Source organism: Haematobia irritans, chromosome 3 (assembly GCF_050003625.1).
Source record: "Haematobia irritans isolate KBUSLIRL chromosome 3, ASM5000362v1, whole genome shotgun sequence".
In the NCBI taxonomy this organism is placed as follows: domain Eukaryota; kingdom Metazoa; phylum Arthropoda; class Insecta; order Diptera; family Muscidae; genus Haematobia; species Haematobia irritans.
Genome location: NC_134399.1, coordinates 18,691,499 through 18,708,018, shown reverse-complemented (window position 1 = coordinate 18,708,018; position 16,520 = coordinate 18,691,499). Strand labels below are relative to the sequence as shown.

Here is a 16,520-nt window from a genome sequence, read left to right as displayed (position 1 = left end):
CTGTCTCACGTAACGATTTCCGCTACAGACCCTTACCCTAAGAAATAATTGATAGAAATTATGAATATAATTTTTTTTCATTTTAATTTGTAGCTATTATCATGGATATTTCTTGGAAAAGTCTCTAATAAATATTTTTTCTTTTCGTATTTCTATAGAATTCTTGGCCAAATCATTTAACAACAACCGCTACACAAAATTATTTGCCATCTACAAAAATGATGCCTCAAATGCAGCCCCCTTTGCCTGCGGCTGGAGCAACGAACACAGGGGCAAATAATTGGCAAAGTACACAACAAAATTTTCAAAATTCTAATATAATGTATCAGCAGAATACAGGAGGGCCACAACTACCACCACCACCGGTATCATCGCAGCAAACGCCACAAACTCAACAATGGCCACAACAAAATGCTGTTGCCAATCATCAGATGTATGACAATTCATACAACAGTCTTCATCAACAGCAACAGCAAGGGGGCAATAGTATATATCAACGGCAGCAGCAGCAGCAACAGCAACAAACTACTGCTGGGGTTGCTTCAGCATACTTTCAACAGCCTTCAACTGGAGTTCCTGCAACCCAACAACAACAACAGCCCCCATTAACAAACATGTCACAAACGAATGCTGTCAATTTCTTTGACAATACGAATAATAACAATAACCCAAGCCAATCTACCGGTGATGGTTGGGGTGATTGGGATTGGAATGATAATTCCACCGTAGAAGCAAGCGAGACTGGTTCTCAACAACAACAACAACAAAAACAATTTGATCCTAATCAAACAGCTTCGCCTCAAATGCATCCAATGCAGATGCCTAGCCCACCAGCACCTCCCACTCTTGGTGCTGGTAATGAGCAAAACCCATCCTTCAATTCGAACCTTATTACTGATAGTTTTAATCAACAATCAAATGATTCTTGGAATTGGAACACTTCGGCAACGAGCACGAACGAACAAGTAGAAAATAAAAATGCACTTGGTCAAGTTGAGCAGCATAATGATAACTGGAATTGGAATACTCCAAACGATAACGAAATTCAACAGCAACAGCAGCAACAAACCGGTGCTGCCAACGCAAACAACGATAATTGGAATTGGTCCACTAACGAAACTAATCAACAACAAATTACAACATCAATTTCAGAAGACAATAAAAATGTTTCACTTCAGTCTGTATCCAAATCAATGGATACACAGACTTCCGTGGTGGCTCCTCCTCCCACAGAATTTTCTTCGAATTCGGAAAATCACAATTACAATACCCACGCCGTACAGCCACCACCACCTCCAACATCAGCATCAGCATCCAATAACATTCCAAACACAGTATTTGTGTCTCAAGCCAAGCCAGTTACTTTGCCTTCAAAGCAATATGCATCTCCTCCAATGGGAAATACCCCGGTGAGTGAAAATCCTCCTGCAGAGAGCGCATTAATGCCACCTCAGGGTTTTCAAAACAGCGAAGAGGTAACAGTAAAGAGACCGACTAATGTACAATCCCCTGCTTTACCTCCATCATCAAGTGTGCTGCCACCACCTTCCGCCTTACCTCCGGCAGCAGCACCAGCTGCTGGGGTTGCTGGAAATCCTTTTAAGCGTTCGGGCTTTGCTCAACATCATCGTGCTACTGGCTTTATGGCGACAACGCCAGCACCAGCACCAGCACCAGCTATTTTTAATGTGGCCCCACCACCCCCGGCAGACTTTGCCAATGTATCATCTGGTGTTGCCCTAATGGAGCCTGAAAACAATGAATTGCCCTCACAAGAAAATCAGGAAATTCTATCGCCACCAATTGTGCAACAAACATCATCTTCGATTAGTTTGCCTAATACAGTAAATGTTGCAAATGTGGTGGCTTCTGTGCCTCCGCCTAATGATGAACGCAATCAGTACCTTCAAACCAGTCATTTATCTGAAAATTCCGAACAAGAACAACAGCCTGAAGCCGATGGTTTATTGCCACCACCCGGCTTATCACGCTTAGTCCTGGGCGAACCAGAATTGGAAGCTTCACAACGTATGGTCATGGGTACGGATGCCCCAGTCTCCTCCGGTAATAATGCTACTGTGGCAGATGTAATGCATTTGGAAGAGCGTCATGCAGATGGTGAAGATACAGCCTCGGAAAATGCCGTACCAATTACGAATACCAATGTTGGACAGGCATGTAAGTACATTTTAATGATATTTCTAATCACAGGTATTAACCCATGTTCTATTTTCATTAATAGCTCCTCCTTCTTCTTCGGATCGCAATTTGTATCTTGTTCCAGGTGAAAGTACTGTTAATAATCAACAACGAGTTGTCACTGGTGTAGAACTGCAAGAACAACGTGAAATTGAAATGGATGGTGAAAATCTGGAAGACCAACAACAACAACAGCAGCAGCAACACCATCAGCAGCAGCAGCAACATCAGCACCATCATCAACAACAACAAACTCAAGCCCATCAAACTCTTTCACCAGATGCTCGCAATGAGCCTCCTGTTGAAGGAGCTGCCGATAGCGTGGAGGCACCACCTGCCCCTAGCATTGTTCCACCTTTGGAAACTGCTGATACACATCATCAACTTCCTAAACCTAAAGAGTCCAATAACGTTTCTTCGCCAAACGATGACGACGATAGTGATGAGCGTCTTCTTAACGATCGTGCCATGAATCATAGCACCGCCGGTTCTTCGAAGTCTCGCACGAAATATGAAAGCGAACGCCAGACTTCTTCAAGGCGTCGTGATAAACGTTCCTTAAATCGTTACGAAAGTGATGAATATGTGAATACCGAAGATGGCGATTATTCCAGTGATCGTGAAGAGCGTGAACGTAGAGAACGAAATGATCGCCGTCGTAATTATCGTGAGGGTAGCGTACGCAGTGATCGTGGGGGTGGAGTAGAAGATGATGAGAAACGTAATCGACGCCAGCAGCGTGATAAGCGCGACAAATACTACTATGAAGGGGAGGAACGTTCAAGGGGTGAACGTTCGAAAGCAGAATCCAGACGATCTACTCGTCAAAGAGGATATGAGAATGAATCGCGTTATGAGACGGAGGAGTCTACCCGCTTTGATTCCCGCAAGGAGCCATCCCGTCGTAGTATGCGTCACCCTGAAGCAACAGAGCGTAATCGTCGCAGCGATCGTAGTGATCAAGGTGCTGACTATGATGACTATCCTCGCAGGGGACAAGGTTATCGCTCTAAACGCTCTGGCGAAAACTATGAATCCGATCGTCGTGAAAGAAGACGTGGCGGTGATGACTACGATAACACCTTGGAAAGACGAAGACGCAGTGACAAACACCGTGATCCTCGCTACAATGATCCCCGCTATGATCCAAGAGAGTATGAGGAATATCGCAAACATAGTTCACGTAATGCTCGTGACAGTGATTTGGAGAAAGAAGGTGGCGCAACGGGAGGACCTGGCGGCCGTTCTGGGCGTATGCATCATGATGGTCGCCATGCGGCGGCTATGTATGGTGGATATCCAGCAGGTGGATATTATGATCCCTACACTGCCTATTACTATCAGCAAATGGCCCGTAACAATCCCCAGGCCTATGCTGAATGGTATAAAAAATACTATGGTCAACATGCAACTGCGGTTGCTTCGGGTGTGGCTCAAGCAATGCCCGGTATGCCAGTTAGCGGTGAAGCTTCATTGCCCACTGCAGCAAATGATGGCCGCGAATCGGTGCATTCGGGACGCAGTTCTGCTCATAATGATTTAAAAGATAGGTAAGTTTTAAATGTTCACAAATTTTTCATAAAGAAATCAACATTTAATGGAACCAAATTAAAATTTTTAAATTTATTTTTGTTTAATTACTTTCGATTTTTTAAAATTTTCTATATTTTCTGAGAGATTTTCTGTTATTATTTTTTTTTTTATAAATTTCACTTAATTTAATTCTTTTGTTTTTCTACTTAAAATGTTTGTGTGGTTTCGTTTTGTATCTAATATCCGTTTAATGCTAATTTCCCTTCGATCCTCTGTAACTATTTGCTAATTAACCTTAATAACGTTTTTTTTGTTGTTATCTTACCTTGCTTTCGTTTTATTTTATTTTTCTAGAAGTTTTAACAAAAGTTTCGTAGAAATTGGAAACATTTGAATTAGAAAAATTGTAAATAGGTTCTTTTGCTATTAGCTTTTTTTAGATAGCTTCGTAGAATTGGCTTTGGCTTTGGCTTCGGCTCCGGCATTTGGCCAAATATCGATAATCACCGAAGCCGAAGCTTCTTAAAAATTTTTTAGTAGCTAAGCTTTGGCTTTAAGAAAAATTCAGCTGGTTTAAAGATTAAAAATGATAACTAAAAGTGAGACAATACATTTTTTGCCGATGAATCCTCATTTTCATGGGTGTTCAAGTCTTCACATATTTTCGGGTAAATTGAACGATTTGAACGATTTGTGCGTATTAGATTTTCATGTTTGCAGATTCTCCGTATTTAAAAGGAAAATTATGTTCACAGTATGACAACGCAAAGCATTTTTGTCTTCCTCCCAGAGTAGTTTTCGGGATTGCCAAACCTTTCGTTACTTTCGTGGGTAGAATCAATCTTGACAAACAGTATGTTTGAAAATTATTAGTTCTACAAAAAAAAAAAAAATTTCGGTTGTAATTGTACTAATCGACTCAAGTATCTTGACAAAAAGTATGTTTGAAAATCATTAGTTCTAGCAAAAATAAATTTCGGTTGTAATGGTACTAATCGACTCAAGTATATGGTCTACTATACCATTTTTGTTTTGGAAACATCTTGTTCTTGTCGCAAATAAATAAGTCCGGTTTCAATTCGGCCAAATTTTGCAAATTCGCATAATTCAGCAAATTCGATTGCCAGAACATACATCCCAGCAAAAAAATTGATAGTTCTTCCTGCGTCATTACTTTTAATGTACATCCAAAATGCCCTTTCGGAGATGGGCATAATTTTCACTTCACAAGAAGTTCTTTCGATTTACGCAGTTTCCGCAATACATCTGCGATAAAATTTTTTTAAAATTTTTATTTTTATAAGTTTAGAAAAAAATATTTTTTTAATTTTTTATGTTTTTATACCCTGCACCAGCGTTACTGTTGAAAATTTCTAGAAAGTGTCACAAGCTATAGATGGTACACTCATTTAAAAAACTGTCATACGTTTTTATAAATAAGACACATTTATTTATTTTATTTATTTATTTATTCTCTTTACGAATCCAAGCCGTGTATTTACAGTGTATTACATAGCGTAGTGAAAAAAACTATTTTCTAATTTATATCTTAACTAGTCGTAACATTCATTTTATTTCCGTTTAGCTGAAAATCCTTGATATCTAATAGACGGTAGATAATCCGGTTTATCTACTATAGGAAATCGTTCATGCATACTTTTAGGCGGTAAAAGAAAAGTTGGACTGAACTCGATTATTTGTTCAGAATCCAAACATATATAATATCTTAAACCTATTTGCGTTCGAAATGTGTAAAATACATTACAGTATAAATGAATGTAATTAAAAAGTTGCACAGTATGACAAAAAAATGGCGCAAAATAGTAAAAAGTATCACATTTAGTGGTACAGCAAAAAGGTGGCACAAAAGTATCACCGCTTGAAAAAGTGGCAAATTTGTCACTAAAGTGGCACAACGGTAACACTGTCCTGCGTCATACTGTGGAACAGGGTATTATAACTTAGTACATATTTTTGCAACATCCAGAAGGAGACCCGATAGACACATGGTGTCTTTGGTAATATTGATCACGACCGGCCGGCTGAGTCGATCTAGCCTTGTCCGCTTGTCTGTAAACACATTTTTGTAAGCAAAGTCTAGGGCGCAGTTTTAGTCCAATCGACTTCAAATTTGGCACACGTATCAATTTCGGGTCAGAATAGAACCCTATTGATTTTGGAAGAAACCGGATCGTATTTAGATAAAGCTCCCATATATAAGTTACGCCAGATATGCACTTACTTGGCCCCAAAATCTTGAGTTTTACCCTGATTTAGTTTAAAGTGTGCCAAAATTGGTCAAAATCGGTTCAGATTTAGATATAGATCCCATATATATCTTTCGCCCGATTTACACTCATATGACTACAGAGACCAAAGTTTTACTAGGATTTAGATATAATTTTGCACAGAGAGTAGAATTAGCATTCATGCCATGTTTGGTAAAATTCGATTCAGATGTAAACATAGCCACCATATATAGGTTTACTCCATGGGGAAAATATGGCTAGAATACCCACACATCGAGAGTTCGGTTGCCACTCTAGCGCCAAATATATTCTACCAAAATTTGGAGAAAATTTTACCACGAAAATCTTTTTGTCAAAATTTTATTTCTATAGAAAATTTTGTTGAAAATTTTATTTCTGTAGAAAATTTTGTTAAAAATTTTATTTCTATAGAAAATTTTGTTAAAAATTTTATTTCTATAGAAAATTTTGTTAAAAATTTTATTTCTATAGACAATTTTCGCAAAATTTTATTTCTATAGAAATAAATTTCTATAGAAAATTTTTGCAAAATTTATTTCTATATAAAATTTTTGCAAAAATTTATTTCTATAGAAAATTTTGTCAAAATTTTATTTCTATAAAAAATTTTTGGCAAAATTTTATTCCTATAGAAAATTTTTGCAAAATTTTATTTCTATAGAAATTTTTGCAAAATTTTATTCCTATAGAAAATTTTGTCAAATTTTATTTGTATAGACAATTTTGTAAAAGTTTATTTCTATAGAAAATTTTCGCAAAATTTTATTTCTATAGAAAATTTTCGCAAAATTTTATTTCTATAGGAAATTTTCGCAAAATTTTATTTCTATAGAAAATTTTGTCAAAATTTTATTTCTATCGAAAATTTTGTCAAAATTTTATTTCTATAGAAAATTTTGTTGAAAATTTTATTTGTATAGAAAATTTTGTCAAAATTTTTTTCTATAGAAAATTTTGTTAAAAATTTTATTTCTATGGAAAATTTTGTCAAAATTTTATTTCTATAGAAAATTTTGTCAAAATTTTATTTCTATAGAAAATTTTGTCGAAATTTTATTTCTATAGAAAATTTTGTCAAAAATGTTATTCCTATAGCAAATTTTGTCAAAAATGTTATTCCTATAGCAAATTTTGTCAAAATTTTATTTCTATAGAAAATTTCTATAGAAAATTTTGTCGAAATTTTATTTCTATAGACAATTTTCGCAAAATTTTATTTCTATAAAAAATTTTGTCAAAATTTTATTCCTATAGAAAATTTCGCAAAATTTTATTTCTATAGAAATTTTTCGCAAAATTTTATTTCTATCGAAAATTTTCGCAAAATTTTAATTCTTTAGAAAATTTTCTCAAAATTTTATTTCTATAGAAAATTTTCGCAAAATTTTATTTCTAAGAAAATTTTTGCAAAATTTTAATTCTATAGAAAATTTTGTCAAAATTTTAATTCTATAGAAAATTTTATCAAAATTTTATTTCCATAGAAAATTTTGTAAAAATTTTATTTCTAAGAAAATTTTGGCAAAATTTTAATTCTATAGAAAATTTTGTCAAAATTGTAATTCTATAGAAAATTTTAATTATATAGAAAATTTTGTCAAAATTTTATTCTATAGAAAATTTTAATTCTATAGAAAATTTTGTCAAAATTTTAATTCTATAGAAAATTTTGTCAAATTTTTAATTCTATAGAAAATTTTGTCAAAATTGTAATTCTATAGAAAATTTTATTTCTGTAGGAAATTTTGTCAAAATTTTTTTTCTATAGAAAATTTTGTCAAAATTGTAATTCTATAGACAATTTTGTCAAATTTTTAATTCTATAGAAAATTTTGTCAAAATTTTAATTCTGTAGAAAATTTTTTCAAAATTTTAATTCTATAGAAAATTTTAATTCTATAGAAAATATTGTCAAAATTTTAATTCTATAGAAAATTTTAATTCTATAGAAAATTTTGTCAAAATTTTAATTCTATAGAAAATTTTGTCAAAATTGTAATTCTATAGACAATTTTGTCAAATTTTTAATTCTATAGAAAATTTTGTCAAAATTTTAATTCTATAGAAAATTTTTTCAAAATTTTAATTCTATAGAAAATTTTAATTCTATAGAAAATATTGTCAAAATTTTAATTCTATAGAAAATTTTAATTCTATAGAAAATTTTGTCAAAATTTTAATTCTATAGAAAATTTTGTCAAAATTTTAATTCTATAGAAAATTTTATTTCTATAGAAAATTTTCTCAAAATTTTATTTCTATAGAAAATTTTCTCAAAATTTTAATTCTATAGAAAATTTTTCGTAAAATTTTATTTCTATAGAAAATTTTCGCAAAATTTTATTTCTATAGAAAATTTTGTCAAAATTTTAATTCTATAGAAAATTTTATCAAAATTTTATTTCTATAGAAAATTTTGTAAAAATTTGATTTCTAAGAAAATTTTGGCAAAATTTTAATTCTATAGAAAATTTTGTCGAAATTTTAATTCTATAGAAAATTTTGTCAAAATTTTAGTTCTATAGAAAATTTTGTCAAAATTTTAATTCTATAGAAAATTTTGTCAAAATTTTAATTCTATAGAAAATTTTGTCAAATTTTTAATTCTATAGAAAATTTTGTCAAAATTTTAATTCTATAGAACATTTTTTTCTGTAGGAAATTTTGTCAAAATTTTATTTCTATAGAAAATTTTGTCAAAATTTAAATTCTATAGACAATTTTGTCAAATTTTTAATTCTATAGAAAATTTTGTCAAAATTTTAATTCTATAGACAATTTTGTCAAAATTTTAATTTTATAGAAAATTTTGTCGAAATTTTATTTCTGTAGACAATTTTGTCAAAAGTTTAATTCTATACAAAATGTTGCCAGAATTGTATGATGATGAAGACCTTCTGTTTGGATAAATTAAGGAGAAAACTTTGATAAACAGTCGATTTTGAATTTCCCAGGAAACGTAGTGGAAAATGTAGTAGTAGAGAAAAATAGATATTTTATTTCTATGCTGTAGATAAACTTTTCAGAATTGAATTATTATTATTATTAATTATTATGATAAACATTAAACTTTTCCAATAAGAAAGATCAAAAGTATCTGCTTTTGAAATTAGTTGCTCTTTTGCTTTTTTAGTATAGTTTTAGTTGTGAGTTCCTTTGTTTTCATCTTGCCATCTTTTGATGTTTCCAATTTGATTGCGTTTTGCAGCTATGTATTTACTAATTTTCATTTAACTCAATAAAATTATTTCAACAAATGTCCATAGATGTTAACAAATGCGAAATGTAATTAATTTAACAAAAAAAATCTATATTCTGACCCCACATAACAATACAACATGTGAATCCCACCCATCCACATTACCCAGCAAAAACTAAGACCCACCACAAAAAACAAAATCAATGGCTCAATACACTCCCAAAAATAATACTTCAAACACCCAAACCTACAGTGGCTAACTCTATTTACATTTAGTTCTAAACGATCTCTATATACACAAAGTAATAGTGAATAAATTTATAATAATTTTCTAAAAAAGAAAATAGAAAAGAAGAAACTTTATTTGAATATATTAGAAAAGTATTGAGAACACTTTAAAATTAGTAAAAAAAATCTATAAAAGGATGCTGTAGCATTAAAACTCTTTTGTGTGTATTGTGTATCTAAAACAAAAACATTCTGTTATGTGTTTGAGTGTTATACAAATTTCCTACTCCTCCCTTAAACTACAGGTATACCCATGCCTATATAACACAAGCCAATGAATATCATCGTCATTATCACCATCAACAACAACAACAGCATCATCATCATCACCACCAGCAACAACAAATGCAACAACATCATTTCCAACAAATGGCATTCAATCAGACACACAATTCCACAATGTTGGTGGATGAGGATTCATTAAATCAAAGCACAAGTCTATATAGTGGCATCGGCGGTGGTCTTTCACAGGCCCATTCGCAAACAAATCTTTCTCAAATTCATGGTGGTTACTATGTAACGCCCTCGGGTCTAACATCCGGCGGAGGAGGCGGAGTTCCACATTCAACATCGGCCATGTATTATGCACGTTCTGATTATGCGGAATCAAGGTGCTTTTTTACAAACATAAAATTTTCCCTTACTCTATCTATACTCTCATAAAAAATTTTGAAACATTTTTTTAAATGTGGTATTGCTAGAAAATTTTGAAAAAAGAAAATATTAAGAATCACAAAACAAAGCATTTTACACCATAGTACTCGTATATGATAAATTATGATAGTTGTCCTTTGGTTTTCTTATGTATGTTATACAAAAAATCATAAAATATGGCTTTTTTATTATTATACTGCTAAATGTTTACTTTTATGCGTGTGAGGAACAAGGATTTTCTGTTCTCTGTTAAAAACAAGGGGAAGGAATTTACTACCAACAAAGTGTAACTAACTTTTCCAGATTCTAAACTCTATCTTGATTTTGCTCTATTTCTGCAAGATTTTGTGTCCCTTGTCTATTTTATTCTCTATATACATAAAAAATGCATGTTTCAATACAATCTGAACAAATTTCGTCTTTGGGGTCTTTCCTAACACGGTTGCCACTAGAGCCAAAAATAATGTATCAAAATTTGGAAAAAAAATCTTCTAAAAAAATTATTTTTATAGATTCTTTTTTTATTTAATTTTTCTAAAAATCTGATTTCTATAGAAAATTTTTGAAAAACTTTATTTCTATAGAAAATTTTAGAAATATTTTATTTCTATAAAAAATTTTTGAAAATTTTTATTTCTATTGAAATTTTTGAAAAATTTAATTTCTATAGAAAATTGTTATTTCTATAGAAGATTTTGTCAAAATTTTATTTCTATAGAAAATTTTTGAAAAATTATAGAAAATTTTTGAAAAATTTTATTTCTATAGAAAATTTTCAAAAATTTTATTTCTATAGGAACATTTTGAAAAATTTTATTTGTATAGAAAATTTTTGAAAAATTTTACTTCTAACGAAATTTTTTAAAAAATTTTATGTAAATAGAATTTTTTTTAATCTTTTATTTAACTAGAAAAGTTTTGAAAAAAATTTATTTGTATACAAAATTTTTGAAAAATGTTATGTCTATAGAAAATTTTTAAAAAACTTTTGAAAAATTTTTGAAACATTTTATTTCTATACAAAATTTTTGAAAATGTTATTTCTATACAAAATTTTTTGAAAAATTTTCTATAGAAATAACAAAATTTCTGTAGAAACAGTCTACAGAAAATTTTTAAAAAAATTTTATTTCTATAGAAAATGTTTGAAAAATTTTTTCTATTGAAATTTTTGAAAAATTTTATTTCTATTGAAAATTTTGAAAAATTTAATTTCTATAGAAAATTGTATTTCTACAGATTTTGTCAAAATTTTATTTCTATAGAAAATTTTTGAAAAATTATAGAAAATTTTTGAAAAATTTTATTCCTATAGAAAAATTTTAAAAATTTTATTTCTATAGAAATTTTTTATTTCTATAGGACATGTTCTCAAAATTTTATTCCTATAGAACATTTTTGAAAATTTTTATTTCTATAGAAAATTTTTGAAAAATTTTATTTCTATTGAACATTTTGAAAAATTTAATTTCTATAGAAAATTGTTATTTCTATAGAAGATTTTGTCAAAATTTTATTTCTATAGAAAAATTTTGAAAAATTTTATTTGTATGGAAAATTTTTGAAAAATTTTACTTCTATAGAAAATTTTTGAAAAAAATTTATTTGTATACAAAATTTTTGAAAAATTTTATGTCTATAGAAAATTTTTGAAAAATTGTATTTCTATACAAAATTTTTGAAAAATATTATTTCTATACAAAATTTTTGAAAAATTTTATTTCTATACAAAATTTTTGAAATATTTTATTTCTATACAAATTTTTTTGAAAAATTTTCTGTAGAAATAAAAAATTGTCTATAGAAATAAAGTCTATAGAAAATTAAAAAAAAAAAATTATTTCTATAGAAAATTGTTGAAAAATTTTATTTCTCTTGAAATTTTTGAAAAATTTTATTTCTATTGAAATTTTTGGAAAATTTTATTTCTATTGAAATTTTTGAAAAATTTTATTTCTATAGAAAATTTTTGAAAATTTTTATTTTTATAGAAAACTTTTATTTTTTTTCCTTCGTTGTGTTTTGTTATTGTTGGTTTTTGATTTCAGCTTAAAACTTAAAACCATGGTTGGATGGACGAACCGAAACGTGCGTCCATCCAACCATCTTGCAGTCTATAGGGCTTTGCCCTAATAAATTTGACAAACATTCTTTTCCTCTGTTGGTTAAGCTACACTTGTAGTTTAGTCACTGCATGGTTTTAAGCTGAAATCGAAAACAACAACAACTTTTATTTCTCAAAATTTTATTCCTATAGAAAATTTTTGAACAATTTTATCTATAGCAAATTCTGGAAAAATTTTATTTCTATAGAAAATTTTTGAAAAATTTTATTTCTAAGAAAATTTTTTAAAAATTTTATTTTTATCGAAAATTTTTATTTCTATAGGAAATGTTCTCAAAATTTTATTTCTATAAAAATTTTTGAAAATTTTTATTTCTATTGAAATTTTTGAAAAATTTAATTTTTATAGAAAATTGTTATTTCTATAGAAGATTTTGTCAAAATTTTATTTCTATATAAATTTTTTCAAATATTTTATTTCTATAGAAAATGTTTAAAAAAATGTATTTCTAAAGAAAATTGTTATTTTTATAGAACATTTTTCAAAATTCCTATTTCTATATTCCTATAGAAAATTTTTGAAAAATTTTATTTTTATAGAAAATTTGTGAAGTACCTTTTAGTTGGAGAGGAACAGTTTGCAAAATCTACCACAACTTCAAAATCTACCAAACAGTAAAAGAATCTTCCATTTTTGATAAAATTGTACCAACGGTGGCAACCATGTTTGCTAATCTCTCTCTCCCTTTTTCTCTATCTCAGGAGTTTGTGAGCATTTTGTGCAAAACCTATGGTTTTGGGTATTGTCTTCATTTCTTTTTCCCAATTTCTCTCTTTGGTGATCCATACTAAAAAAAAAAATAAAATAAAAATATTTCTATATTTTTTGTAGTGGGGTCTCTCGATATTTTGTCTATAACTATGTAGAATATAAATATTTTTCTTTGTGGACTTATAAACCTTTTCCCTTACTGCAAAATTTTCTTACTTACAATTCGATTATACATTTGGATTCTTATACAAAAGTTTCGAGTTTATCTTTTTTACATAGAATTGCGATAAATTTGTGAACAACTGCAATTCTTCAAAAATGTTCCTATTTCTTTAAATATCTCTATCTATTGTAGGTATTGTAATATAAAATTCTTACAAAAATTACGACAGGAAAGCTACAGAACTTTATCTTACAAGCAATAATATATACATACATACATATATCGCACTACCCATAAGGATCTATGCGTATAAAGCGTACTTATATATTACATAGCATTCTGTTTCGGGCACTCAAAAAAATAATATTAATATTCCGAAGGTCCTGCTGGGTAGAAACCGTGAATATAGTTTGCTAACTTCCCAAACAGAAACAATCAAATGACAAAAAAAAATTGAAACTTTATCTTCTAAACCAAACTCAATCATTCAAGTTAAAATTAAATTTCAAAAATATTCAAAGTGCGGCTAAAATTCCTATGAAAGCCTATTTTTCAAAAATACGATAAATGCATGAAAACATTTCCGAATTGTAGTTAAATTGATGGGTAAAAATCATATTCGAAAGAAGCGGTTATTTTTTTAATTTTAAACCAAACAAAAATAATTACTAAATAGTTGTATAAGAATTGATAGCCCCGCGTTGGGAGCCACCGTGGTGCAATGGTTAGCATACCCGCCTTGCATACACAAGGTCGTGGGTTCGATTCATGCTTCGACCGAACACCAAAATGTTTTTCAGCGGTGGATTATCCCACCTCAGTAATGCTGGTGACATTTCTGAGGGTCTCAAAACTTCTCTAAGTGGTTTCACTGCAATGTGGAACGCCGTTCGGACTCGACTATAAAAAGGAGGTCCCTTGTCATTGAGCTTAACATGGAATCGGGCAGCACTCAGTGATAAGAGAGAAGTTCACCAATGTGGTATCACAATGGACTGAATAGTCTAAGTGAGCCTGATACATCGAGCTGCCACCTTACCTAACCTAACCTAACCTAGCCCCGCGTTGGGCGCCATTTATTTATGTAACAACCCGCACAACAAACTCTTATCTATGGACATAGGGATAGTGGTAGCATCTGTTGCGCGGATCGTTAAAATGTTTGCATATCCATTCTTTCAAAAAATGTTGCATATCCATTCTTTCAAAGCCGTTTGCCAAATATTTCCTCTAAAAAAGTCACATTTCTTTTGATGTTAGACTCTATGAAAACAATTGTTAAGTAGCCACTGGCTACTGGTCTAAAATTCCCAACCAAATCCCATCTTTTAAGTATTGATCAAGTTTTTTTTTTCGATTAAAGATATTCAATCTTTCAGAAAATCATCATGTTTGGTCCTTTTCCTGCTTTGGGGTAATAACATGTAAGGCTTTACCTTGAGCTTGGTATTCAACATATGCTGAAGCATTTTACGGGTTATTTTCAGATACATTGTCATTAGATTGTTACTTCGTCGTGCATTTCTTTAAATTCGAACCTATACTCGTCTATCCATTTCAGGTGTTGTGGCAACTTTTTTTTGACCACTACTAAGAATAATCCAATCACACTATCTTATGTTTTTCAATTCCATCAAGAATAACATTCTGTAAAATTAAACGTACGGCATGGTCGCACTGGGTAATAATGAAATCAAAATAGAATTTTGCCCCCTCAGACAAAAATTAGCAAACATATGTAGCCTACACAGAAAAAAATTGATTTAGTAAATTTTTTGCAATTGATATGTCTTAAATCACAAAAATTGTAGTATCAATCACAGTTTTAATTGGGCATAAAAATACTTGATTAAAAATTAATTGATTTCATTAGCAAATTTCAATTATTTTTCAATTGATTCATTTAAAAATTTGATGAAAGATGACAGATATGTCCATAGTACTGTTTAAATGTTCGTTAGCTAACGTAGCACTAACGGAGCTTCATGAAAATTGAGTTAGTGGTTTTAGTTTGATTAGAAAATTGATTGTTTCAATTAATTTAAAATTTCAATAATTTTTCTAACTGATTTATACTTCCGAGTTTAAAACCTCATACACATTACATTTCCAAAACCCACTTTAACTAGATTTCAACTGTTATTTGAAATTAAAAACAGGGATATTAAATCCACTATTAGTAGATTTCGTGCCTAATGTGGATGGGCTATTAGTAACAATTAATTTTTTAATAGAAAAAAAGTTTAGCTTCAACTTTTTATTGGAAATATTTTGGTGATATTTTTTCTGTTTATTCTGGATATTTAATATCACTACAGAAATATATTCCAAAAATTGTATTCATATAAATGCTCCTGGAAGAAAGTTTGACACTCATTTCGGTCAAATATTTGCCTTAAGAAAAGTAAATAAAAAAATAATGAAAAAAATATACAGTGAACCCCCCTAAAATATACAGTGTCCTAAAAGCGGACACCTCTCAAAAGTGGACAATTTTCGTGGAACGTTTTCAATACTATCACATTAAAATTAATCTCTCGTAACTAGATAATTCCCAAATGTGGACAATATTTAGGCGACCGGTGGTGTTCACTGAACACCACCTTAGGGGTTTCACTTTGGCTTGTCTGAGGGGTTCCACTTTGTTTTGAATTTAAAATATGCACTCCTAGTTTTCAATTCAATGAGCCTAATATTTTCACAATAAAATAGGAATTTATTGGTATTTATCGTAAAATGAAACTTTCGAGATTTCAGATAGATCGGACCCGTATATTTGTCTGCGGCGGTAGTGGAGATGGGTGGGTTCGCGTTGTCATCGTTTTCTGGATTTCTATTCACAAATTATTTTTCAATTAATATAAAAAAATTAATTGGTATATATAAATTCATAAATAAAATTATATAAATAAATTACACTAATTAATCTTGTAATTGATTAAAATTTTTTGATGTTTGATACAGTTGATAATAGATATATGAAAGTAAAAAAAAACTTTTCTTTTTTTGTAAGACAACTGTTGTTTATAAGAAAAAGTTTACCATTGAAAATTCTTATAAGAAAGTATGCCATGAAACATCGATTTTGGGAAGAAAATTAAAGATCTCGTTCTATAGTTTTAAAATAATAAAAAAATCGCTTTTTTAAATTTTTAATAAAAAAATAAATAAAAATCGTTCATTTGCAAATTATTTAACAAGATTGTTTTTCTTTGAACGAATGATTTAACTCTATGATTGTTTATAATTCAATGCAGATTTTATAGTCATTAGATCATAGAATATTTTAAAATGAAAAGCATTTTATCAGTTTGTCCTCCGCTTGGCTTACTTATAGTGTCCGACATCTCTACTTCTTCTTCCTGTTCTTGTATTTC

General features: G+C 29.8%; 1 protein-coding gene across 7 annotated transcripts in view; it reads left to right on the top strand.

Moving 5' to 3' along the window:
• LOC142229271 (uncharacterized) overlaps window positions 1–16,520 on the top strand; it is a 48,019-nt gene that overhangs the window by 7,266 nt on the left and 24,233 nt on the right. For 6 of the 7 annotated variants that reach the window (XM_075299807.1, XM_075299804.1, XM_075299803.1 and 3 more), the window contains 3 exons: window positions 159–2,178; window positions 2,243–3,749; window positions 9,735–10,100. In XM_075299807.1, coding sequence (XP_075155922.1) covers window positions 219–2,178; window positions 2,243–3,749; window positions 9,735–10,100 — 3,833 coding nt within the window. In that variant the 5' untranslated portion in view covers window positions 159–218. The remainder of the gene's footprint in view (window positions 1–158; window positions 2,179–2,242; window positions 3,750–9,734; window positions 10,101–16,520) is intronic. The other variant, XM_075299805.1, reaches the window with a different exon arrangement.